The sequence below is a fragment of the Bos javanicus genome, chromosome 4, assembly GCF_032452875.1.
Source record: "Bos javanicus breed banteng chromosome 4, ARS-OSU_banteng_1.0, whole genome shotgun sequence".
Taxonomy (NCBI): domain Eukaryota; kingdom Metazoa; phylum Chordata; class Mammalia; order Artiodactyla; family Bovidae; genus Bos; species Bos javanicus.
Window position 1 is genome coordinate 103,478,038 of NC_083871.1, and position 24,112 is coordinate 103,502,149.

Consider the following 24,112-nt stretch of genomic DNA (forward strand, 5'->3'; position numbering starts at 1 on the left):
AATGTATGTATGAAAGGGGAAGCTTGTTTGGAGGCTGCCTTTGGTTAGAACTAACATTTTATGATTATCTATTTACTCTGCTTTAGTCTAAAAATGGAAGAAGAGTCCCTTGGCAGTTCAGTAAAAAGGAACTCAGAATTATGTCTTATCGCCCCTTACCATAACATACCAACAGTTACTGAAAACCTACTTCCAATTATTCTCCTTTCTCAGAGCATGCTTAAATTTGCAACATCTTTGAAAGCTGGATTAACAAATTTCAATTCAGGGGAGAATATCTGAAAGAGACGGGAATACCAGACCACCTGACCTGCCTCTTGAGAAATCTGTATGCAAGTCAGGAAGCAACAGTTAGAACTGGACACAGAACAACAGACTGGTTCCAAATAGGAAAAGGAGTACGTCAAGGCTGTATATTGTCACTCTGCTTATTTAACTTACATGCAGAGTACATCATGAGAAACGCTGGGCTGGAAGAAGCACAAGCTGGAATCAAGATTGCCAGGAGAAGTATCAATTACCTCAGATATGCAGATGACACCATCCTTATGGCAGAAAGTGAAGAACTAAAGAGCCTCTTGATGAAAATGAAAGAAGGGAGTGAAAAAGTTGGCTTAAAGCTCAACATTCAGAAAACAAAGATCATGGCATGTGGTCCCATCACTTCATGGGAAATAGATGGGAAAACAGTGGCTGACTTTATTTTGGGGGGGGGGGCCCTCCAAAATCACTGCAAATGGTGACTGTAGCCATGAAATTAAAAGACGCTTACTCCTTGGAAGCAAAGTTATGACCAACCTAGACAGCATATTAAAAAGCAGAGACATTACTTTGCCTCAAAGGTCCGTGGAGTCAAGGCTATGGTTTTTCCAGTAGTCATGTACGGATGTGAGAGTTGGACTATAAAGAAAGCTAAGCGCCGAAGAATTGATGCTTTTTAAGTGTGGTGGTGGAGAAGACTCTTGAGAGTCCCTTGGACGGCAAGAAGATCCAACCAGTCCATTCTGAAGGAGATCAGCCCTGGGATTTCTTTGCAGGGAATGACGCTGAAGCTGAAACTCCAATACTTTGGCCACCTGATTCGAAGAGATGACTCATTGGAAAAGACCCTGATGCTGGGAAAGATTGAGGGCAGAAGGGGACGACAGAGAATGAGACGGTTGGATGGCATCACCGACTCAAAGGACATGCGTTCGGGTAAACTCCTGGAGTTGGAGATAGACAGGAAGGCGTGGCGTGCTGCAGTCCATGGGGTCGCAAAGAGTCGGACATGACTAAGCGACTGAACTGAACTAAACTGAAGATACAGGCAACGGTCAATTTAGGTACGGTCCAGCGGCCTTAAGTTTACTGGCAACGGGGAGCCACTGCGAGATTTTAAGCAAGGGGTAATGTCGCTGAGACTCAGAAATGAATTGTCCGATTTATGCAACTAAATAAAGAACCAAAATAAACTCCTATTTGTTTCCAATTAACTAATTCTTAATTAACTAATTCCAATTCCCTGCTGTCCCATGTTTCCCACTGAACAGCCAATTCAGAACGCAAGATAAACATTTCTAACTGGCCCCTTACCCTGCGGAAATGGCCTCAGAGTTTCAACCGGAAACAGAAAATGACCGCCAGAAACGCCACCTAATGGCAGGATGGAGGGCAAGCTACGTCCAGAAAGCCGCAACGCCGGAAGGGGCCGGCTGTTTTCCGGAGAAAACCCAACGCGACAGAAACTCTAGAGGCGAATCTAGAAGAGTCAGCCAGCGTCCCAAGAGGGTTCGGCTCCGCGACGTCGTATGTGCGCTTCAGCGCAGGCGCGGGGGCACCGCGTAGGAAACGTGTACACAAAACCGTGCGCGCGCCCGTTGTCCGTCCGGCGCATCGGTGCTGTTTTCGAGGGTAAAACCTTTGGAGCTATAACGTGGGATTTTGTTTCTTGAACTACAACTCCCAGCATGCCTCGCCCCCTATTATTGGTACTAAGTGTGGTTTCCTAGGATAGGTTAAAAGGAAACTCTGACATGACGTACGAAGAAGGAAAAAAAATTGAAAACGTTGTCTGAGCGCGTTATTCGCAGAAGCCCCAGTGGCCTAATGGATAAGGCATTGGCCTCCTAAGCCAGGGATTGTGGGTTCGAGTCCCATCTGGGGTGGCAAAGTTTTTGTTGCCTTTAAAATGAACTTTTCAATAAAACTTTTACCTTTTCCGCTTCTTAAACAATTATAGCGAAATATGCCAACTTGATTTTACTTTTTAAAGATGGGAAGTGTATGCGTGGTTTTTCTAGGTTTGGGGCTACATTTTGCGATAATCAATAGACTCCCATTTCCTTCTGAGCCGTAATCTCGTTAAGATTTTGGGAAAGCCGATAGATTGAATGTTGATATCCCCTTTAGAAATAAAACAAAATCTCAAAGTTTTCTATTTTTAAGTTGACACCCACTTGCGATATGCCCTCCTTTTCTCCAGGTTCAGCGGTGCTCCGTTAGCGAATGGCGTCTGACATGACGCAGTCAGGAAACGAACAAGGACCTTCTTTCTCTCCGCCAGGCTTTTTCCAGGCCATTCAGTTACACTCGGCTTTCGTTTGCTTTTCTCTTAGGAAGCCGCTCGGCGTTCGATTAATGCTGCTCGGCAGAGAAGGGAAGTGAGACATCCCACTGTCCTGCAATCGATAGGGGGAGCCTGCAGTCTGGTCCCAACCCTACCATTAAGCGGCTGGGCAGGAGGGTGAGGGAGCAGGAGGGTCGTAGGGCGCCATCCCGCACCCGACTCGGCGACTGGAAAATGGCGGCCTTAGGGTCACCGCTGCGCACTTGGCGAGGCCTTCTACGGGAGTTGCGCTACTTGAACGCGGCCACAGGCCGACCCTATCGCGACACCGCGGCCTATCGGTATCTCGTCAAAGCTTTCCGTGCACATCGGGTACGGAAACCTGTGTCCGGGTGCTCAAGCGTCCCCTTTCCGGGGAGGGCGGGAGAGTCGCGTCTGGGCGGGACGGAGCGCGCCTGGCCTTAACCCGCAATTCTGAGGCCCAAGCTTCCTCCAGACAGACCCAGGCCCTAGGCCCTGGTCTAAGACCTAAGCCCAAGGACTAAGCAAGGACCGGCGGGAGAGCAAAGTCGTCCTGGGGTGGAGCCGTCCCTGGAGATTGCACTGGCTGTCTTTGGCCTGTGTGGATGGGAAGGTTAGAGGAAAGTGAAATGGAAGAAACAGAGGGACAAGCAGAAAGATGAGTGTAGGGTTACTAGTCACAGCATCTATCCAACACACACCTTCACTAGGAGAGCTATTCTGAGAAGCAGTTGTAGATGGAGCGAGGGATATGGGAGCTACTTGAAGAGCGTGACTACGCCGCCACTTTTAGCTGGCTCCGTGATAAAGAAGCCGCCTGCTAATTGAAGAGACGCGGGTTCAACTCCTGGGTGGGGAAGAGCCCCTGGAGGAGGAAGTGGGGGCTCATTCTTACCGGGTCCCAAAGAGTGGGACAGGACTGAGCACGCACGTTGTAGAGCTGAACTAGACACCTCTAATGAGGTGGTACTGTTGAATGTGTGATGTATGACCAAGTAACAATTTTTCCATCTGTAGCAGATAAATATGAACATCCATCAATTCAGTTCAGTTCAGTCGCTCAGTCGTGTCCGACTCTATCCATCATCCTTGGACAATTCCTTTATGAATTCTGCACTCCAGCACTCTGTTTACCACGGATAGGCAAGATGGAATGAAAGATAGTTTCTTTTTTCAAATGGGGCAACTGAGACTCAGGGACAGTTGAACTATACAAGCCCAAGTAGATTTAGAGTTAATGATCTGACTTGGAAAGAATTTGCAACCTATCTCAGAAGTTGAATAATTAGCTTGGGCTTTAGCGAAGGAAACCTGGTGTCCTTTGAACAGTGTGGAAAGGGGAGAACCATTATCTTAAACTCTTGATTGTCTGAGCCATGGAAGTTAGAATGCAAAATGTTAAAACTAAAGTTCAACTAAGTTTTGAAAGGTCACAATAGTAGGGACTAACAGGAACTTGACTAAAAATGACGAGTAAGATCCACATGGGTCTTGTCTTTTAAGAAGCTTGCATTCCACCTGAGGAGCCATTTGACCAAGGACTTAGAATAAACAAATGCTAAAGGAGTAGAGACCCCGGAGTCCTGGTATATAGAAGAGGTAGGCTTTACAGGATGGAATTTATTAAAATTTATTACCCAGGAACTTTAAGAATATTAGAGTTAGCAAGTAAGTGAGGGTTAGTAAAAGTCCAAGAAGCTGCACAACTGAAAGTCAAGAGGAGAGAGGAACTGACAGTTGAGAGCAGCTGAAGGAGTACGTCAAGGCTGTATATGTCACCCTGCTTATTTAACTTATATGCAGAGTACATCATGAGAAACGCTGGGCTGGAAGAAGCACAAGCTGGAATCAAGATTGCTGGGAGAAATATCAATAACCTCAGATATGCAGATGACACCACCCTTACGGCAGAAAGTGAAGAGGAACTAAAAAGCCTCTTGATGAAGGTGAAAGAGGAGAGTGAAAAAGTTGGCTTAAAGCTCAACATTCAGAAAACAAAGATCATGGCATCGGGTCCCATCACTTCATGGGAAATAGATGGGGAAACAGTGGAAACAGTGTCAGACTTTATTTTTTGGGGCTCCAAAATCACTGCAAATGGTGACTGCAGCCATGAAATTAAAAGACACTTACTCCTTGGAAGGAAAGTCATGACCAACCTAGATAGCATACTCAAAAGCAGAGACATTACTTTGCCAACAAAGGTCCGTCTAGTCAAGGCTGTGGTTTTTCCAGTAGTCATGTATGGATGTGAGAGTTGGACTGTGGCGAAAGCTGAGCGCTGAAGAATTGATGCTTTTGAACTGTGGTGTTGGAGAAGACTCTTGAGAGCCCCTTGGACTGCAAGGAGATCCAACCAGTCCATTCTGAAGGAGATCAGCCCTGGGAGTTCTTTGGAGGGAATGATGCTGAAGCTGAAACTCCAGTACTTTGGCCACCTCATGCAAAGAGTTGACTCATTGGAAAAGACTGATGCTGGGAGGGATTGGGGGCAGGAGGAGAAGGGGAGAGGATGAGATGGCTGGATGGCATCACTGACTCAATGGATGTGAGTCTGAGTGAACTCTGGGAGTTGGTGATGGACAGGGAGGCCTGGTGTGCTGCGATTCATGGGGTCACAAAGAGTCGGACACGACTGAGCGACTGAACTGAACTGAAGGCTTAGGGTGTGGTGGATGAAGTGGAGGAAGATAGGTAGGCAGGAATTTAAACTTTATTTTAATTGTAACAGGAAGTCACTCTAAGATTCTTAATGTGACAAGATTATAGTTTATACCTTATGGAGGCAACATTATTTGCCCTTGAGAGAGCCTTGGAAATGGCTGTGAAATCCCTTGGGAATAAATGTGAAATTCATGCTAAATATTCTAGAAACAACTCTTTGGAATGCATGAGAGGAATGGGGTATGGTTTCTATTTCCTGCTGGCTCAGAGCTAACTCAGTAATCATCTTTGCCCGTTGTCTCTCCTTTCTTTAGGCTGAAGGGATTCAATTAGGGAAAGATCTCCCCTTTCTCTATAGGGGAAAATACAGCTTTCTTTTTCATTAGATCTCTTGATCTCTGGTGGTTCATTTACTACGTTATATTACTGACACTTCTTTCCTCATAATTCAGGCTTAGCTGAATCAAGATTGGTTATGTGCTGTCTTATACTAATGTAGAGTTCCTATTTAAAATTCTATCAAACTAGATTTAAGAGATGAATGTTACTCTTTGTTGATGCTTAACGTTAGTGTTGATCTCATAAATTTTTAATTATAAAAGTTAAATTGAAAAAAAAAGTTAAAATAGATGAATTCTGTTTTTGAGCAGCTTATATTTTCATATATATGATCTGCAGATCTTAAATCAGACATATTAATTTTCAGATTCCAAACCTAGATATTCCAGTAAAGAAAGGTCAAAGAAAAGCATATGTAGGCAGTGGTGCCCAGAGCTTAATCCACACTTGGTCAGGGCTCCTTAAGTCATTTGAGGCTGTGCACACATCTCCCTCTCACCTTTCCTACCCCTTTATCAAGCCTCAGAACATAAAACTAGTCAAGTAAAGTCTGTGTTTTAATGTACTTAATTATGAAAGTTAATTATGACCAGCTTCTGATGACCTTAGGTCATCAGAATATAGATTTTTTAAATGAAAATGTACATTGTGAGGGAGTATAATTAAGTAATATCAACATATGATTCTTATATAAAACCTTCATTTTGTTACTGGTGAAGACAAAACTATTTTTCAGACAAAATAAGTTTTTAATTTTTATTGAAAGTCATGTGCCATATTAACCAAAGTCAACAGTCACATAAAATAAAGCAGTCCTTCATTTTTTGAAGGGTAGAAAGTTCTGTATTTTATTCCTTAGGTGACATTAATGATTAGTGACCTGACTATAGTTCCCCGTCTCTGCATTAACCAACGATGGAAACTCTCTGGGCTTTAGATCCCTCATTCGTTAAATGAGGATGTTGAAAGGAGGTAACTTTATTTTTCCAGTATTAAAATTTGAGGACACTCAATGAAGTGCTTCAGTGAAACTCGTAAAATTCTTCAGTTAACAGGTGCCCAAATGACAGATGTATTAAGTATACACAAACATATGTTTGTATTTCCTGTGTGCAGTTGACTTTTATTCTGGAGAATGCTTGTTTAATAATGCTCTCAATACAGTGCCCCTGTATCTGCAGCTGGGCTGTTAATAGACTATCTGACCTTGCTACTTCTCCAGGTCACCAGTGAGAAACTGTGCAGAGCCCAGCATGAGCTTCATTTCCAAGCTGCCACCTATCTCTGCCTGCTACGCAGCATTCGAGAACACGTGGCCCTTCATCAGGAATTTCATGGCAAGGGTGAGCGCTCAGTGGAGGAGTCTGCTGGCTTAGTGGGTCTCAAGTTGCCCCAGCAGCCTGGAGGGAAGGGCTGGGAGCCATGAAAATGGAGAAATTCCTTGGATGCTGTCTTCATGCAAGAGTTTACTAATTTTTGTCAATATGTATTTATCATTAAATTTTTTTTTTTAATTTAGGGGTTTTCTCTGAAATTTTGTTGACTGTTTCTCAGGGAGGTTTCATCTTTACTCTCTGAATTTACTGAAGTTCTTACACTGGGCTGATTGATGTTCTTGATTTACTTTGAAAACTCTTAGTTATTTTTCAATTTAGAAAGTAATACAGCCTATTATTAAGGAATTCAAATAGTATAGACATATAAAATAAAGCCCTCTCATCTTTTCCCTGTATCTCCCTCCCCTCTTCCAGACCCATTACCAATCCTACAATTGCTAACAGTTGGTGTGCATCCTTCTAGATGTTTCCTATGCACAAACAAATAATTATACAGATGCATCTTTTATTTAAAAATACACAAATACGACGTTAAGATCCTGGTAGGAAACAGATGGTACGTTCAAACAGGGTTATTGAGAGTTAACGACGGGATATATATGTATATGTATGTGTGTGTGTGTGTGTATAAAGATATGGTTTGAATTAATGTGGACGAGATGGGCTACAACAGTGGAGAGCTAGTGCCTCCCTAGGCCTGACCCTTAGGTAATGAGAACACGGCCACCACTCAAGTACAAGCTGCGGAAAGACCAAGGAGAGGGTGATGGATTGAGAACACTGACTTCTCTCCCCTCTGCCTTCTACCCTTCGTGTCAAATTGCTCTTCCTCTTGAATTCTTTATCAAGGTGAAGGACTCTACCATGCACTTGGCTGAAAAAGTCAAGACCTTGGGCTTCATTCTGTATTTCTCTTTCTTCTCACTCTCCACATCCAATCAATAAGTTTGGAGTGAAAAACAGTTCTGCAAGAACTGTTAGCATCACTATCTCTGTCCTAGTTGAAGCACTGGAAATCATTGGGCTGAACTATTAAAGTAGACCCCTAAATGTTTCCTTTGCCTCTAACATCCTGAATTCCTTAAATAAAAATTCTCTCTGAACTACCAATAATTCTTTACCTGTGCCCCCTTTGTGCTATATGTCAGTTTCTTCTGGTATAATCGTAGACATATAACCTCTTTTTCCCTGAACTACCAGCTCCTTTACAGTAAGGAAGACACCTCTTTCATTTTTGTATTCTGTAAAGTGTCTTCCACAGTGACTTACATAGACAGTTATTCAGTATTTTGAATGCACAGCTCAATTCTACTCACTAGGAGTACAACCTAAACAAACACTCGTAAAGTACTTCAAAACATCTTTTTCTTCTAAGAGATTAACATTAAAATAACAGTATTGAGAGTCAAACCAAGCATCTATTCAACTGAACAGATCAAAAAAGTAAAAATGTTTAATATCCTATCTCCCCTGTTTTATTTCACATATGCGTGTGTGCTCTGTTGCCTCAGTCGTGTCCGACTTTGTGACCCCATGGACTGTAGCCCGCCAGGCTCCTCTGTTCATGGGATTCTCCAGGCAAGAATACTGGAGTGGGTTGCCATTTCCTCCTCCAGGGGATCTTCCCTACCTAGGGATTAAATCTGCATCTCTTCCATCTCCTTGCCCTGGTAGGTGGGTTCTTTATCACTAGTGCCACCTGGGTATATTATTATCTGAAGATGTTTTACTTTACTAAGATGAAGAAAGCAAAAGGATTAAGATAGACCAATCTTTTGATTGCTCTTGTTATATACCCAGCAGCTGTATATAATAATTTTTTTTTTTTTTGGTTACGTGGCTTGTGGGATCTCAGTTCCCCGACCAGGGATTGAACCCAACACACAGCAGTGAAGATGCCAAGTCTTAACCACTGAACTGCCAGGGAATTCCCATAGCATTTTTAAAGAATGAGATTTGAGGCAGAATTGCATAACAGGGTGGTTGTTTAGTCAGTAAGTCCTATCCAACTCCTTTTCAGCCCCATGGACTGTAACTTACCAGGCTTCTCTCCATGGGGTTTCCCAGGCAAGAATACTCTAGTGGGTAGCCATTTCCTTTTCCAGGGGATCTTCCCAACCCAGGAATCAACTTGTCTCTCTTGCTTGGCAGGTGGATTCTTTACCACTCAGCCCCAAGCCCTGAATAGCAGGATAAGAAATACTTACTATGGGTTTGAAATCATATAGTATGCATGCTCAGTCGCTTCAATTGTGTCCTACTCCTTGCGACCCCATAGACTAGCCTGCCGGGCTTCTCTGTCCATGAGATTCTCCAGGCAAGAATACTGGAGTGGGTTGCCATGCCCTTCTCCAGGGGATCTTCCTGACCCAGGGGTTGAACCCACATCTTCGGTTCCTGCACTGCAGGCAGATTCTTCACTGCTGAACCACCAAAGAAGCCTGAAATACAGACGTAGGCTTTAGTCCCACCTTTATAATTTACCACCTTTATAATGTGCGTGATCTTGGCTAGGTTAATTGACCTGGGCTTGTTCCCTCTTCTGTAGAATGGGAATGCCAACAAGGTAGTTATAACAAATGGGAATAATACTTACATAAAACATTTGCACAGTACCTAAGTGCTTGACAAAGAAAATCTTGTTTTCATCTCAAACCACTGCACCCTTATTCTTTTATCACGAACCCTTCTCTAAGCCCTGGAGAAGGAAGTGGCAACCTGTTCCAGTGTTCTTACCTGGGAAATCCCATGGACAGAGGAGCCTGGCAAGCTACAGTCCATGGGGTCAAAAGTCAGACAGGACTTAGCAACTAAACAACTTCTCTAAGCCCTATTGCTACCAGTCTTCTGAAATAAATTATTTCCCATGGTTTAAATGATTTGCTTAGGCCATTTCTGTCCATATATAACCAACCTGTACCTCTTATCAGTGGTCTTACTATCCAGAATTAACTGAACTCAACATTTGGAAGGAACCGATTGTGGAATATGAATTGTATTGGCGATAACCTTTCTATACTTGGAATGTCCCAAAACTAGGGACTCCTGAGGTTTGGGCACTTGTTAGCTCACTATTCTAATTTCTGATGTGGTACGTGCTTTATCATATTCCTTCACTTTAGTGTCTCTTACCTGCTATGCTTTAACTGCTTCCTTTCACTGAATTTTATTAGTATTTAAATATGCTCCAGGCTCTTCCATCTAAAAGCAACTATAATTGACTCTTGAACAATTTGGAGGATTAGGGGCACTGACCCTCCACTCAGAACTCTGAGTATAACTACAGTTGGCCCTCCATGGTTCTGCATCTGTGGATTCAGCCAACTACAGATCCGGTAGTACTTTAGTATTTCCCATTGAAAGAAGTCCAGGTATAAGTGGACCAGCACAGTTCAAACACCTGTCATTCAAGGCTCAGTTGTAGTCGGCTTTGTCTCAAATATTTCTTCAGCTGCTATCTTCTAACTTGTTCCTCTTTGCAAACGAATGTATTCAATGAATTGAATGTACTCAGTGAATTGAATGAATTTTCATTTTCTACATTAAAATTTTTTATTATTTATTTTTGGCTGTGCTGAGTCTTTGTTGCTGCATGTGGGCTTTCTCTAGTTGTGGCAAATGGGAGCTGCTCTCTGGTTGTCTGTGTGCTTCTCACTGCAGTGGCTTCTCTTGGAGCAGAGCACAGGCCTTTAGTAGTTGTTGCACTTGGGCTTGTTGTCTCACAGTATGTGGAATCTTCCTGGGCCAGGGATCAAACCTGTGTCCCCTGTATTGGCAGGCAGATTCTCAACCACTGGACCACCAGGGACGTCCTCACTTTCTATGTTTTTTAAACTTGTAAAATAAGTTGTATTGAGGTATAATTTACATATAATAAATACGCAGGTCAACAAATAATGACAAATGAATGCACCTGTGGATTAACCACCCCAGTAAAGCCATATAATATTTTCACCACCCCTCAAAGTTCCCCTATGCCCCTTTGCAGACATCCCTCCTTCCCCACACCTGGTCCCAGGCAACCACTGACCTGCTTGTTGTCACAGTAGATTAATTTGGCCTGTTCAAGTATTTAATACAAATGCAGTCATAATATGTATGTACTGTTTTTAAGTTGGCTTCTTTGGCTCAGCAGACAGATTCTGAAGTTAATTATCTATGTTGTCTCATGACATTTTCTATTTTTCATAGCCATTCATCCTTAATCCGCTGCAGTCTGGTTTCTCCCCTACTAGAACTGCCTTGCAAGTTTACAAATGACCTTCATCCACTAAACCCAATGGATCATTCCTTATCTTGCTGAGCTCTAAGGAGCATTTGCCACTATTAACCATTCCTTCCTTTTTTCTCTTGGCTTTCGTGATACATTTTGTTTTCTTCTCACTCGAGCCATTTGTCTTCAGTGTTCTCTTCTGTATATCCCTTACGTGTTGGTATTTCTTGGGTGCAGACCTAGGTCCTTAACCTCATACTCTACGTGCTTTCCCTGGTTGATCACCTCCATTTCAATGCTTTAATTATCAAGAGGCTAACTCCAGTCTATGACCCCCACCCCAGTCAAGTTATAAAAACCTGTATGTCCAGTGGCCAGAAACCACTACTTAGATGACTCAAAGGCATCTCAAATTCAGTGCATGTAAAATGGAACTTCCTCATTCCCCCATAAATCTCTCTGGCATTCCCTAACATTTTTACTCAATCACTCAAGTCAGAAATCTGAGTTATTCTAGACTGCTTCCTTACCTTCACATCCTCAGTTAAATAATCACTAAATTAGATTCTACCCCCTAAGAATCTTGAACCTCTATTGCTACTACCCTATTGCAGACCTACCTTATGTCTTGCATCTTTTCTCTGAAACTTTGCCATTCCTAATTGGTCTAAATTCAAATTATGCTCTTCAATCAATTAATATTCCATAATGTACAGATCTGATCTTGTCTCTCCAGCTTTTAACCCTTCAAGCTAAACTTAACAAGGTCCTCTAGGATTTGGCCCTTGCTAAATCTCTTTAGCTTCATCTCTCCTCTCTTTCCATCTGACAGTCTAGCCATACAGAAATTCATTCAGTTCTAGAAGCCATGGCTCTCTTTCAACATTCTGTTGTTCCATATGCATGGAAAGTTCTTTCTCCCAACTATCCCCCACTTCTCAGACTAATTCCTATTCACTCTTTAACTCTCAGGTTAAATTTTGCTTTCTCTCTTTTTCTCCTTCTTCCTTCAACAAGGTTTTTATTTTTTTGCACGTGCTGTGTGCCAACCAGGGGTTGAACCCTGGGCAACAGCATTGAAAGCGCCAAGTACTAACCACTGGACCGCTAAGGTATTCCCTCAACAAGCATTTTAAAATGCCTATTATGGGGCTGACTGTGGCTTCGATATCTTCTTTTCACTCTTTAAAACCTCTGTCTTTAATAGACCAATCAAGAAGCTCACTCAGTTTAGGCTTGGTTCTTGCTATTTCGGTCAGTTCACTTGCTCAGTAGTGTCCGACTCTTTGGGACCCCATGGACTGCAGCACACCAGGCCTCCCTGTCCATCACAAATTCCCAGAGTTTACTCACACTCATGTTCAATGAGTCAGTGATGCCATCCAACCATCTCATCCTCTGCCATCCCCTTCTCCTCCCACCTTCAATCTTTCCCAGCATCAAGGTCTTTTCAAATGAGTCAGTTCTTAGCATCAGGTGGCCAAAGTATTGGACTTTCAGCTTCAACATCAGTCCTTCCAAAGAACACCCAGGGCTGATCTCCTTTAGGAGGGACTGGTTGGATCTCCTTGAAGTCCAAGGGACTCTCAAGAGTCTTCTCTAACACCACAGTTCAAAAGCATTGATTCTTTGGCACTCAGCTTTCTTTATAGTCCAACTCTCACATCCATACATGACTATTGGAAAAACCATAGCTTTGACTAGACGGACCTTTGTTGGTAAAGTAATGTCTCACTATTTCTCCTCTCCATAAACTTCAAATGTTTATGAATTTTGACTAGACTGTTTTTGTCTGGTTTTGAGTCAGTACTTTGGTTGTCCTTTGTATGGACAAATGTTCAGGACATAAATACAAACATAATAAGAACAAAAGGTTCACATATTAGGATTATGTGGGATGGAGAAAAAGCAGTGTAGTTTTGAACTAAAGGCAGACTAATCCAAGGCACTTTATGTTTGTAAGGTAAATTTTTAATCACTCAACTAAAAAGATATAATTTACATTGATTTTTTGGGGGGGGGGGTCATGCTGCATACAGGATCTTAGCCCAACCAGTGCTTCCCTGAGGTGGAAGTACAAACTCAACCACTGGATCACAAGGGAATTACCCCAGAATTTGAATTTTTTAATTTGTATTTAAATTAACAGGAACATGTTTATAAAATTTGTTATTAGGTAGGTACTCATGACAAAAGAATCACTGCAATATTAAATTTTACTATATAGCCTTTATTTACTAGATTAATTTATAAATTACAATAAAATGAAGAGTTGTCTGCTCTGGATGGCTAGCAAAATGTATGCTATTTAGGTTGGTGCAAAAGTAATTGTGGTTTTGGATCATGAATTTTAAATCATTATAACTAGACTCAAACACATCTTTATTAACCAAAATAGGAACCATTACAATCAACATATTTTTGCCAACAAGAAATAAGTTTGTTTATTCCTGTGGCATAAAAATCCATGCTTCAGGATCCCATGAACTCCTGGAAAGCATTTTCTGCCTCCTGCTGGTTGTGGAAGCGTTTTCCCTGCAAAATTTGTTGAGATGCTTGAAGAAGTGGTAGTTGGTTGGTGAGAGGTCAGGTGAATATGGCAGATGAGGCAAAACTTCGTAGCCCAATTCGTTGTACTTTTGAAGCACTGGTTGTGTGATGTGCAGTTGGGCATTCTGGTGGAGAAGAACTGGGCCCTTTTTGTTGACCAATGCCAGCTGCAGGCGTTGCAGTTTCCCGTGCCTCTCATCAATGTGCTGAGCATACTTCTCAGGTGTAATGGTTTCCCAGAGATTCAAAAAGCTGTAGTGGATCAGACTGGCAGCAGACCAAACAGTGACCATGACCTTTTTTTGGTGCAAGCTTGGCTTTGGCAAGTGCTTTGGAGCTTCTCCTCAGTCCAACCACTGAGCTGGTTGTCATATAAAATCCACTTTTTGTCACATGTCACAATCTGATTAAGAAATGGTTCGTTGCTGTTGCACAGTATAAGAGAAGATGACACTTCAAAATGACGGTTTTTAAAATTTTCGATCAGTTCATGAGGCACCCACTTATCGAGCTTTTCACCTTTCCAATTTGCTTCAAATGCCAAATGACCATAGAATGGTTGACGCTGAGTTCTTTCAGCAACTTCTTGTGTAGTTGTAAGAGGATCAGCTTTGATGATTGCTCTCAGTTGATCGTTATCAACTTCTGATGGCCAACCACTGCACTTCTCACCTTCAAGGCTCTCATCTCCCTTGCAAAACTTCTTAAACCACCACTGCACTGTATGTTCGTTAGCAGTTCCTGGGCCAAATGGGTTATTGATGTTTCAAGTTGTTGCTGCTGTTTTACAACCCATTTTGAACTCGAATTAAGAAAATTGCTCGAATTTACTTTTGGTCTAACATCATTTCCTAGTCTAAAATAAATATAAAATAAACAGCAAGTAATAAGTCATTACCAAAACAGCAAAGCAAGAAATGTGCATTAAAATAATGTATAATATAACCACATTTAAGAATGTATTCCAATATCAAACAGCAAATTTTAACAATGCAAAAACTGTAATTACTTTTGCACCAACCTTGTACCTATTCTAATTTTTAATTACCTAGTTGATGGCATGTATAGATTAAGAGTATATACTACTCTTGTAAGTTCCTGTTTCCTTATGACAACTTATTCCTAAAGGAATGGATATCATTGCTAGGATGTACACAAAGACATATTCACAGGTTTTGTTTTGTTTTTGGATAAGAGTAATACACAGTTACTAAATTTTAAAAATTAAAAAAAGTTTACAAAGAGAACAAACTTCTAATTCTGTTAATGACAGTCTAGGTAATTTAGATTAAAACTTGGTTGAACACAGCTAAAAACCATGGATGAAATATTTTAATTCTTAAAATCATTAAAGAGCTATTAAGATAAGTAGGAAATAGTAGACCAAATCTTAAAAGACAAGAACCAAGAAAAGTGCAGCACACAAAGGCACATTTTTGGCCTCAGGGCATTTGCCAATTTAGTAGCAATAGCTTCAGTTTTGGAGAAGGCAATGGCAACCCACTCCAGTACTCTTGCCTGGAAAATCCCATGGGCGGAGGAACCTGGTAGGCTGCAGTCCATGGGGTTGCTAAGAGTCTGACACGACTGAGTGACTTCACTTTTACTTTCATGCATTGGAGAAGGAAATGGCAGCCCACTCCAGTGTTCTTGCCCGGAGAATCCCAGGGATAGGGGAGCCTGGTGGGAGGCTGTCTATGGGGTTGCACAGAGTCGGACATGACTGAGGTGACTTAGCAGCAGCAGCAGCTTCAGTTTTGAAATTAACCTGCACTTTTGGTAGGATCATAGAGGTTAGGGAGGCAAAAGGCAAAGTCTCAGGCCCACCAAGGTGGGCATTCTAAGAAACCCACACTGACTTTAAACTAGGACTCTGGAGTTAACTCTCAAGGGTGAACTGGAAATAAAAAAGTCCTTGTCAGCCTTTCAGACTAGATTTTTGCCATTTTGGTATCAAGAGAAATTAAAGCATTGAATTTGTATTATGATGATCCTTGACATGTATTTCACATTACTATCAGAAAATAAAAATAAAAATCCTCTTTGGAGAAAGACAGCATTATATCCTAAACATATTTTTTCAAGTACATGTTCAGCAGACGAAGAGAATCAGATACATAAGAAAACAAGACCCCAAAAGAGAAATCCAGGAGAAACAACAGACACAGAACCATAGAAAACTTCAGATATTATAATTAGCAAACTCAGATTACAAAACAATTATGATCACTGGGTCAAACAATAGCCAGCCTTGGGAATTTCATCAAGGAACCAGAAACCATAAAAAATTACTTAGATTTGAAAAACAACCAAATAAAAATTCTGTAACTGAAAAAATAAAGAATTCATCAGATAGGTTTAACAGCAGACTAGATACAGCTGAAGGGAGGTTAGTGAACAATAAAACTCATCAGAAAAAAAAGCATGAAGAAGGGAGCTTGGCACAACAAGGTGGAAAATGCAAAGAGAATCAAGAGATACAGAGGAAACAATGAAAACTTTATTCGGAGGTCAAGAAGTTGATGAACGACAGTATTCAAGAATAGCTAAAAATTTTCCTGAAATTGATTTAAAAAAATATGTCAGTCCACTGTTTCTAAAAGCTCAATGAATCACAAGCAGAATAAAAATAAATCCATACCTAGATAGAGTTAGCTACAGAATAATACAGGCAAAAAGAACACAATTTGAAAGCAGGCAGCCCAGCTTTCTTCGAAGGAATGACAGCCTGAGAACTGACTTCCCAGGAGCAAGGAAGGCAGCAGAATGATAGAATCTATGTGCCAAAAGAAAATAACTTTCAACCTAGAATATCCATCTAGAATTGAGAAAGGCAAGATAAAGGTCTTTTCAGATCAACAAAAATGGCAGAGTTCTCTACTAGCAAGCCAATAGGAAAGCAAACTCGGAGGCAGGGCAGGCAAGTGTCCGCAAAGAGATAGACAGTAAATATTTCAGTCTTCCAGGTCATAGGGTATGGTATCTGCCAACCACTTAACTCTGCTGTTGTAGTCTAAAGAAACTGTAGACAGTAACAAATGAACAAGCCTGACAGTATTCCAATGAAACTAGTCACAAAAATTGGCAATGGCCTGGATTTGATGAGTGAATTGTATATTGCTGACTCCTGTCCTAAAGTTTAAACATCAGACAAAAGGGAAATGATCCCAGATGGAAAGGCAGATTCCAGAAAGAAAGAAAAAGTGGTAAATAAACAAACATTGATATGAAATTTGATTTTAAAAAGCCATAACGAACTGGGAAATCCCAGGTTGCCCAGTGGTTAAGACTTCACCCTTTCACTGCTGTGGGCCCAGGTTCAATCCCTAATCGGGGAGCTAAGATCTTGCAAGCCCTGGGGTACAGCCAAAAAAAGAAAAGAAAAAAAGAAACCAAAAATCTAAACCATATGATTAACAAGTGCATTTATCTTGGGAAGAGGTTTAAATGTAGTGTTTTCTTGGTTCTCCGTATTAGCTCTCTGAGTGAAGTGTAAAGGCATTGATTAGACCTTGATACATTAAAAACGCCCCTTATAACTTCTAGAGTAACTGCTAAAAGACTAAAATTTCCAAACTACCAGAAGTGGAAAAAATGAAATGATTAAAAGGCAGACAAGAAAGGAGAGAAAATTAAACCTATAACAGGTGAGATAAATAGCCAAGGGCTTTAAACTCAAGCACGTATGTAATTACATGAATATAAATGAGTAAATGCTTCAGTTAAAAGGCAGTGAATATCAGATTATTAAAAAAGACAAAAACTATGTTTTCTGAAAATAAGAGATTTATCTAAAATGTGAGCAATCAGAAAGGTAGAAAGTAAGCGAGAGATAAGAACTAAACTCTCTTCACTAACACAAACCATTTCAATATTTTAGTGTATTTTCCTCTTAAGGATGGCGTGCTGCAGTCCATGGGGTCGGCCAGAGTCGGACACGACTGACCGACTGAACTGAAGGATACTGTGCATGTAATAGTGTTAGTTGTTCAGTCGTGTCCTACTCTGACCTCATGGGCCACCAGGGACGGCCATATATAATAGTGCATTTCTCTCACACGTATTAACTTGTAAAGTTTTCTTTTACTGTAAATAGTTTCCAAAGAATGACATTCCACGTATTTGGAGTTGTTTGAATTTTCAACTTTCTGAATAACTGGTAGGAAACTATCTTTTCAGTTACTAAACACTGCGATGATTCCAAGATAGACCCAATATGCTTTTAAAGGATCTCGGGGGATATTCCCTGAAGGTGGGGCCTGTGGTTAGTTCTCAGAGCCTTCCCTCCCAAGCTGCACCGTAGGGCCGAATAAAAAGGGTGTGGTGGGGGGCACCTTGAGACCACAATTGCTATTTCATGTACATTTTTTTACTGATCTTGCTAATAAAGTTCAAAGGCAATGTATATAACACTTTAATGAAACAAAAATTTTCACCATTATTTACCTGTGTCTCCTCTTAAGGAATTATTATTTTACAATAAAATTAAAACATCGGGACAAGGCTCTGGGATAAGCATTTTCTGTGAGCTCATTTAGTCCTCACATACGTATAGCTTCATCGGAGGTTGAGATTTAAGGAAAAAAATCACTTAAGGTCCCACAGTTAGGAATCCGTCCACCTACGTCTGGAACGCAGGGTGATGGCTAAGCTAAACCCACAGGCTTTCTTTTCCATTGTCAAAGCTGTTGATATACCAAAAAGGCCTCATCCTTCAAATTTAGCTGTCAAATAGGGGAAAAAATTCTCTACAAAATGACCTCCTTTCCTTTCTTAGAATAGTGCTTAATTTTTATAGCTTCTAATTTAGACTAACAGCCTCCTGCTATATAAGTTACGATGATAAATCCGAATGGGTTGGATGGCCTGCTCCTAGTGTATTAATTTCAGGCGTTATTTCCTGAACCTAACTTATTCCAGTTGGGCGGCTTCAAGCCTCTCTGCATAGATTAAGGAAAATGACCCAGCTGTCAGATCTCCAGGGCTTCTTTCGTAGAGGGTCGGGTCACAATGAGAAAAGGGTTGAGTCTACATGATCACAGGCCCCTGGGCCTGTGAAAACGAGTTAATTGGTCAGGTCAATGAGTATTGTCAAGATTACGCCCATAATAGCTACTAACGGTGCTAACCTCCGTCGAAATGCCAGATATGGTTTCTACTTACTTTCGACTCTGGCTAACCCTCTGGCCCACTGGCTAACTTGGGTCTGGCTCGCCAGCACACCGTGCGGCGAAGCCCTAACGGACCCGCAGCCGGGAGAGCGAGGTTTCGCGCCCGGGGCGGATCCAGCTTGAGGCATCCGAGTCTCGCGAGATCTGGAGGTAGGGGCGGGAGAGGCCGGCGTGCACGCGCCCGAGATACGTTAGGGTGGAACCCCTCCCGTGCGGGGCGGGCGGAGCGAATACAGTTTGACGCCAGTTGGTGGAGCCCCCGCGGGAAACGACTAAGCGCGAGGAGCGTGCGCGCTCACGTCGCGGCGACGGTGGCGGCGTCAGAACTTGGAGGGGGGGCTGACGTCTTCTGGCGGGTGGCGGTGTTGGAGACGAGAGCTTGGTTAGCCGGTATTGCTTCCGTCCCAGGAACCGACGGAGAGAGAGGGAACGAGGGTCGCTTTCGGGGGCTGCTGACTTCCACGTACGCGTCGTCGTGAGGAGCCGCAGCCCGGACTCTCCTGCAACCCCTCCGGCTTCCTTTACGCACGCCTCGAGGCAGCGGCGGCAGAAACAGGCTTCCCCCACCCCTTCCCCTTGTCCCCCCCGCCCGAAAGGGCCCTTTCTGCGCCCCACCCCCGCCCGCCCGCTACGCCGCCGCCATGTCGGCGCAGGCCCAGATGCGCGCGATGCTGGACCAGTTGATGGGCACCTCCCGGGACGGTAAGTCTCTGCCAGTGCCCTGGGGGTGGGGGAAGGGATGGGGAAGGCGAGGGGAAGGGGCTCCGCGGGCGCACCTGGGCTTGTGTGTGTGGCTGAGTAAGGGGCTCCCAGATTGGTAACACGAGGTCCCGGCTCCCGTCCCATCCAATGAGGGTTGGGCAGGCGGGCCCGGGGGGCGGCGACCGAGCGGATTGGCGGGAACTGCTGCCAATGGGGTCAGGCGGGGCCTGGAGCCTGAAAGGAGAATTTGCGCTCCGAGTGTTGACTTGGCTGGGACGGGAGCGCCCACGTCTCTCCTGCGTAGTCGGGCGGCCTGTCTTGTCGCTGGTTAGGTACCTGCGGACCGCTAAGGCCTCCGCCCCCTGAACTAATTCCTTAACCCAGAGCTGTGGGATCAGCTCTCGCCGCCGCCCTGCGGAGTATCCAGAGAACTGGTCCCCACCCTCCACTCCTTTACCTGGGTCCGGAGAAAACCTTTCCTAGAATCCAGTCCCAGAGATGAAACCACCATTCTTATGGGAAAATCTGACCCAAACCATGGTTTCCTGAAGCGGGTGTGTTTGGCCCATTTTGTGAAAAGAATGTTACGGCCTGTTTTTTCCGAGAGACCTCCATTTTGTTAGGCAATTTAATAGAAGCTTTGTTCAGTAAATATTGACGAACTTTGTATGTGCCCCGAATAGAACCATTTTGAAAATGTGCCCAGTGAAGTAGAATTGAGGGAAACAACGATGCTTTTAGGCGCTTAGGTTAGTGTTTGTACAAAGAACCACTAATGGCTGGTTATCTTTTTGTCACAGAGAATTTCTAGGTAAGATGAAATGCTGTTGCTTTTTTGATGATGGTAATTAGTAATATACTCTTTGAAATTCGAGTGAAGCCCATGCTAATATGGAGGAAGAGTCTAGTCCACTACTTTCTTAGAAACAAAGCCAATACTTGCTCATTTTTGTATGTTGCTTGTTCAGGCAAATAGTTTCATAGCCATTAAACCAATGCTTTTTTCTTGACAAGTTACTTAAGTTGTTTGATGTAAGAGAACAGGCACACTCTTAACTTTTGAGCAGTCGCTGTTATAATTTCCTTGAGTGCTTTGCAGCAAAATGTGAGTAGATTTAAAACATTTTATTGAATTCACATGTTTTTAGTGCATAATTTGCATGGTTTATCAGTGTTCATAATTCATTTTTAACAAAAACCCACATTTGGAAGTTTTCTTCTTAGAACGTATAGAAAAATAGGTGTAGATCGCAAACCTACTTGTGGTTGTGTATAGAGGAGGGAGGATTGGGAAGGAAATGAATTTTATTTATGTAGTAAACCCTTGAAAGTTAGCATTAATTAAAAATGCCACTGGAGAAATTTCTATCAGTTAACATTTTTCACTTTTAGGTTAGAGTGGTTTTTATAACAGTAGCATGTTTTAACATTGCTCCTTTTCCATTATGAAGCTGGTGTTGAGAAGGGGCTTAATTCAGGATTTTAACTAACAGAATAACTAATCTTTGTAGTATAATTATAGAAATCATTTTGTTTAAGACGTACTTTACACGAGCCTATTAATCCTAGTAGGGTGCCATTTTTGGTCCCTTCCTCATGGATTTAGATTCCGAATTTTACTGGATGGGTAGTTGAATCAAAGCAACTATTATCACCTGATAAATTCCAAACTAGACTGCAATCTACTATTGCAAAACTGAATTAAAATATATGTGTGTGTGTACTCACTCACATATAATACATACATATTTTTCCTATGTGTGTAGTCCACAGAAACTTGCATTTCTTAAAATCCACTCTGCTTTGTATACAGATAAATTTATATTTTTATGTGTCTGTTACTGGATTTTTTTTGCCTCCAGACTGATTTACCAGTGAACTCAGGTTTACAAGTCCACGATATTATTTTAGCTGAAATGACTGGATTTTCACTGCTGTGTTGGGCTAGAAGTAAGAAACATACTACTTTCAAGGAGAAGAATGTTTTTTAGATACCCAGATTAGTTCTTTTATGTATATAGAAATCAGAGCATTCTTTTCCTTCTTACCACATAGTTAATGAGTTTATATACTCATCTTATTCAGGACCTTCAAATAATTAGGATTTTTTTTTTTTAAGTGTTCAGTCAGCTTCAAGTTATCCAGGGATAGGGGATATGGACGCCTTCCTGAATAATACCATGTAATTTGAAATTATATAATGGGAAGCTTTGTATGGGACACAGGAACAGCTTAAGGGAATGGTTTCTAAGAAGTGAAAATGGGGTCCAAGGGGTGGGAGAGAGATGGAAAGGGTAGGTTGGAGAGTATTTAAAGCAGCTGTGTCCTTTTTTTTTTTTTTTAATCCTAGAGACTAACTATAAAGCAACCACTGTCTTTTTGTCAGGGTGGCAGTAACCACCCCCTCTACTCTTAGAGTGCTGTCTGTGAGGGAATCTGAAGTGGCACAGGAAGCCCAGGGCACTTTCTCTTTCACCTCCTTTGCCCCTCTAATGAAAAATTTATTTCCTCTTTTCCATCCCCAAATCAGAATTTTTAATTAGTTCCTTTTTAAACTCCTTGGAGATTTGTCTGTTAAATGTAAGTTGGAATTACTCAAATCAGTTAATCATGTAGATGACCTAAACTTTATGGAAATTCTCAGAAGAGGGACTTTTAGTAGGGAAAAGGAGAGGTAATTTTGGATCACTGGGCACTTCCAGAAAGGACAGTCCTGGGTGAGTGGTGGAAGTGGGAGGCTTTGAACAACCAGAGGGCAGCATGATCGCGCTGGGAGGCTGGGCAGGGGGATGACAGGAGGTGGGAGAGGAATGCAAAAGGGAAGTGGGAGGGCCAAAGACAAACTTTGCCTTCTTTGCAATTTTGCCTAGGGCCCTGGTGGTGGCAACCGCCTGTGTGCCACTGAAAATCGTGCCGATGCCTGGCATACTGCATAAATGGAAGCAGGGTACCGCGTGAGTTGAAACATTGGTCACACTATATAAAGTTTGTATATGTGAATCAGTGTAACTCATACACATGTAACTGGGGGTCTGACTGTATTTGGATTTTTCTGATAAGGCATCATGGGCTAAGGAAAAGAGCACTGGGCTGAGACTCAGGAGACCTGGTTTCTAGCCCCAGCTGTACCTCTAATTGTAACCTTGGGTAAGTCACTTAACCTTTTTTGCCTCAAGTTAAATCTATACTTTGTTAAATGAGAAGCCAAGTAATTTCTTATGTTATCCTCAGAAATGTTGACAAATAAGTATATTTTAAAATTTTTTAAAGGAAGAAACCATAGGTAGATATTAGCATCTTATTTTAAGATACATTAAATTTTATAAATACTTTGTTCTAGTTGTTAGCAGTGACAGAAAAGAGAGGGATAATTTGTTTTCCCCAAAATATTCCATTTAAAAAGCAGGAGCAACACAGGAGAAGTAAAACAGTGGTTCAGTTGAATTGTCTGTGATGGTCGGAGGAGCCTAGTGTCCCCACACAGACTAGCCATTTTTGTTGTGTTGGTTTAATTGAAAGGGTGTCCCTTAGCTAAAGCCCTTTCACCAGCAAGTATGGTTTAGTTATGAGAGGTCTCTAGTCCTGACCCCAGAAAGGTCTTGCAAGATTTGAGGGATAGGAGTTAAAATTGAGGGTGTATATTTAGATTACTTTCTAAGTTTAGCAACTAGGGAAGTTACAGAAGGTAGTTCTAAGGATTCCATACCTCTTGAATTGCTTATAACTCTTAAATGGGAACAGAGTCCATCTCTGAAAGGTTATATCAGGCCAGAAATGGCAATCTGCCCTCAAAAACAACCAGTAGGATTCAGAATATAGATAAGAATTTTACAGCATCATTTGTTGTCCATTATGATTAGGGAATGTTAGGGCAAGTTAAAGCTTTCGGGTAAGTTTAGCTGTTTTGGATGATAATCTTTCTGAACCTATGATGTACTTTCTCAGTTAACAGAGTACATTAACCATAATTAAATATTTTTGCTGATCATTTATAGTGTACAGTGGTTGTATCTTATGGGATGTAAAGTTAAAGGGACGTGCATCCTAGGAGATAATCAGGAAAATACAGTTCAGAAAATCAGTTACTTGTTCCTGGTACTAGTGATACATAAGTGTTGAACCTATAGGACAGTATGACCATGCTGCTTTTCTTCAAAATAAATAGTGAATCAAAGATTGTAGTGTTCTTTTCAGTGGATTTGCTTCATAAAATCACCTTGACTGTAATCTGTGTTCCTTGAGTTGTCATCAACATCGAGAGCATTTTCTCCTCATTTTCTCTCATTAACATAATGGATCATTTATTTCTTGGTCAGTTGTAAATCATTTCTTCTCTTCCACTTGGATTGTTCATTTTAAGTGAAGGAGGCGTAGCCTATAATGTGTAAGCACACAGTGTTTGAAATGATAATGGGATATATCTAGTTTTAGACCTTGTGAATTCTTTTGACATTTTAAGAAATTTTAACAAACATTAAACAGTTTTAGTAAATATAGGATTTTATCAGAGGTCCAGGCATATCAAAACACCGAAAACTGTTAACACCCACATAGTGAATTCATTTAA

At 41.8% G+C, this 24,112-nt stretch overlaps 2 protein-coding genes and 1 non-coding gene across 7 annotated transcripts in view; all 3 read left to right on the top strand.

Moving 5' to 3' along the window:
* Nucleotides 1-2,074: 2,074 nt before the first annotated feature.
* Nucleotides 2,075-2,147, top strand: TRNAR-CCU (transfer RNA arginine (anticodon CCU)). The gene has a single exon. It is a non-coding gene; the product is annotated as a tRNA-Arg (tRNA).
* A 474-nt stretch (nt 2,148-2,621) lies between these two features.
* On the top strand, nt 2,622-7,088 carry FMC1 (formation of mitochondrial complex V assembly factor 1 homolog). Its single transcript, XM_061414868.1, has 2 exons — nt 2,622-2,920; nt 6,795-7,088. The coding sequence occupies exons 1-2, from the start codon at nt 2,783-2,785 to the stop codon at nt 6,996-6,998; spliced, it is 342 nt and encodes a 113-aa protein (XP_061270852.1). The 5' UTR covers nt 2,622-2,782; the 3' UTR covers nt 6,999-7,088.
* An 11,980-nt stretch (nt 7,089-19,068) lies between these two features.
* The window catches only part of LUC7L2 (LUC7 like 2, pre-mRNA splicing factor), a 56,650-nt gene continuing 51,606 nt past the window's right edge, over nt 19,069-24,112 (top strand). Inside the window, exons 1-2 of one of the 5 annotated variants that reach the window (XM_061414862.1) lie at nt 19,083-19,545; nt 22,416-22,499. In XM_061414862.1, coding sequence (XP_061270846.1) covers nt 22,462-22,499 — 38 coding nt within the window. In that variant the 5' untranslated portion in view covers nt 19,083-19,545; nt 22,416-22,461. Of the gene's footprint in view, nt 19,546-22,414; nt 22,500-22,527; nt 22,693-24,112 lie in introns of those variants that run through there. The other 4 variants (XM_061414863.1, XM_061414867.1, XM_061414865.1 and 1 more) reach the window with 4 other exon arrangements.

Bases quoted from the DNA above. Each gene is read 5' to 3' on its own strand.
- FMC1 (XM_061414868.1), top strand. From the start codon at position 2,783: ATGGCGGCCTTAGGGTCACCGCTGCGCACTTGGCGAGGCCTTCTACGG. The intron at 2,921-6,794 runs GTACGGAAACCT...CTACTTCTCCAG, and splicing joins AAGCTTTCCGTGCACATCGG to GTCACCAGTGAGAAACTGTG.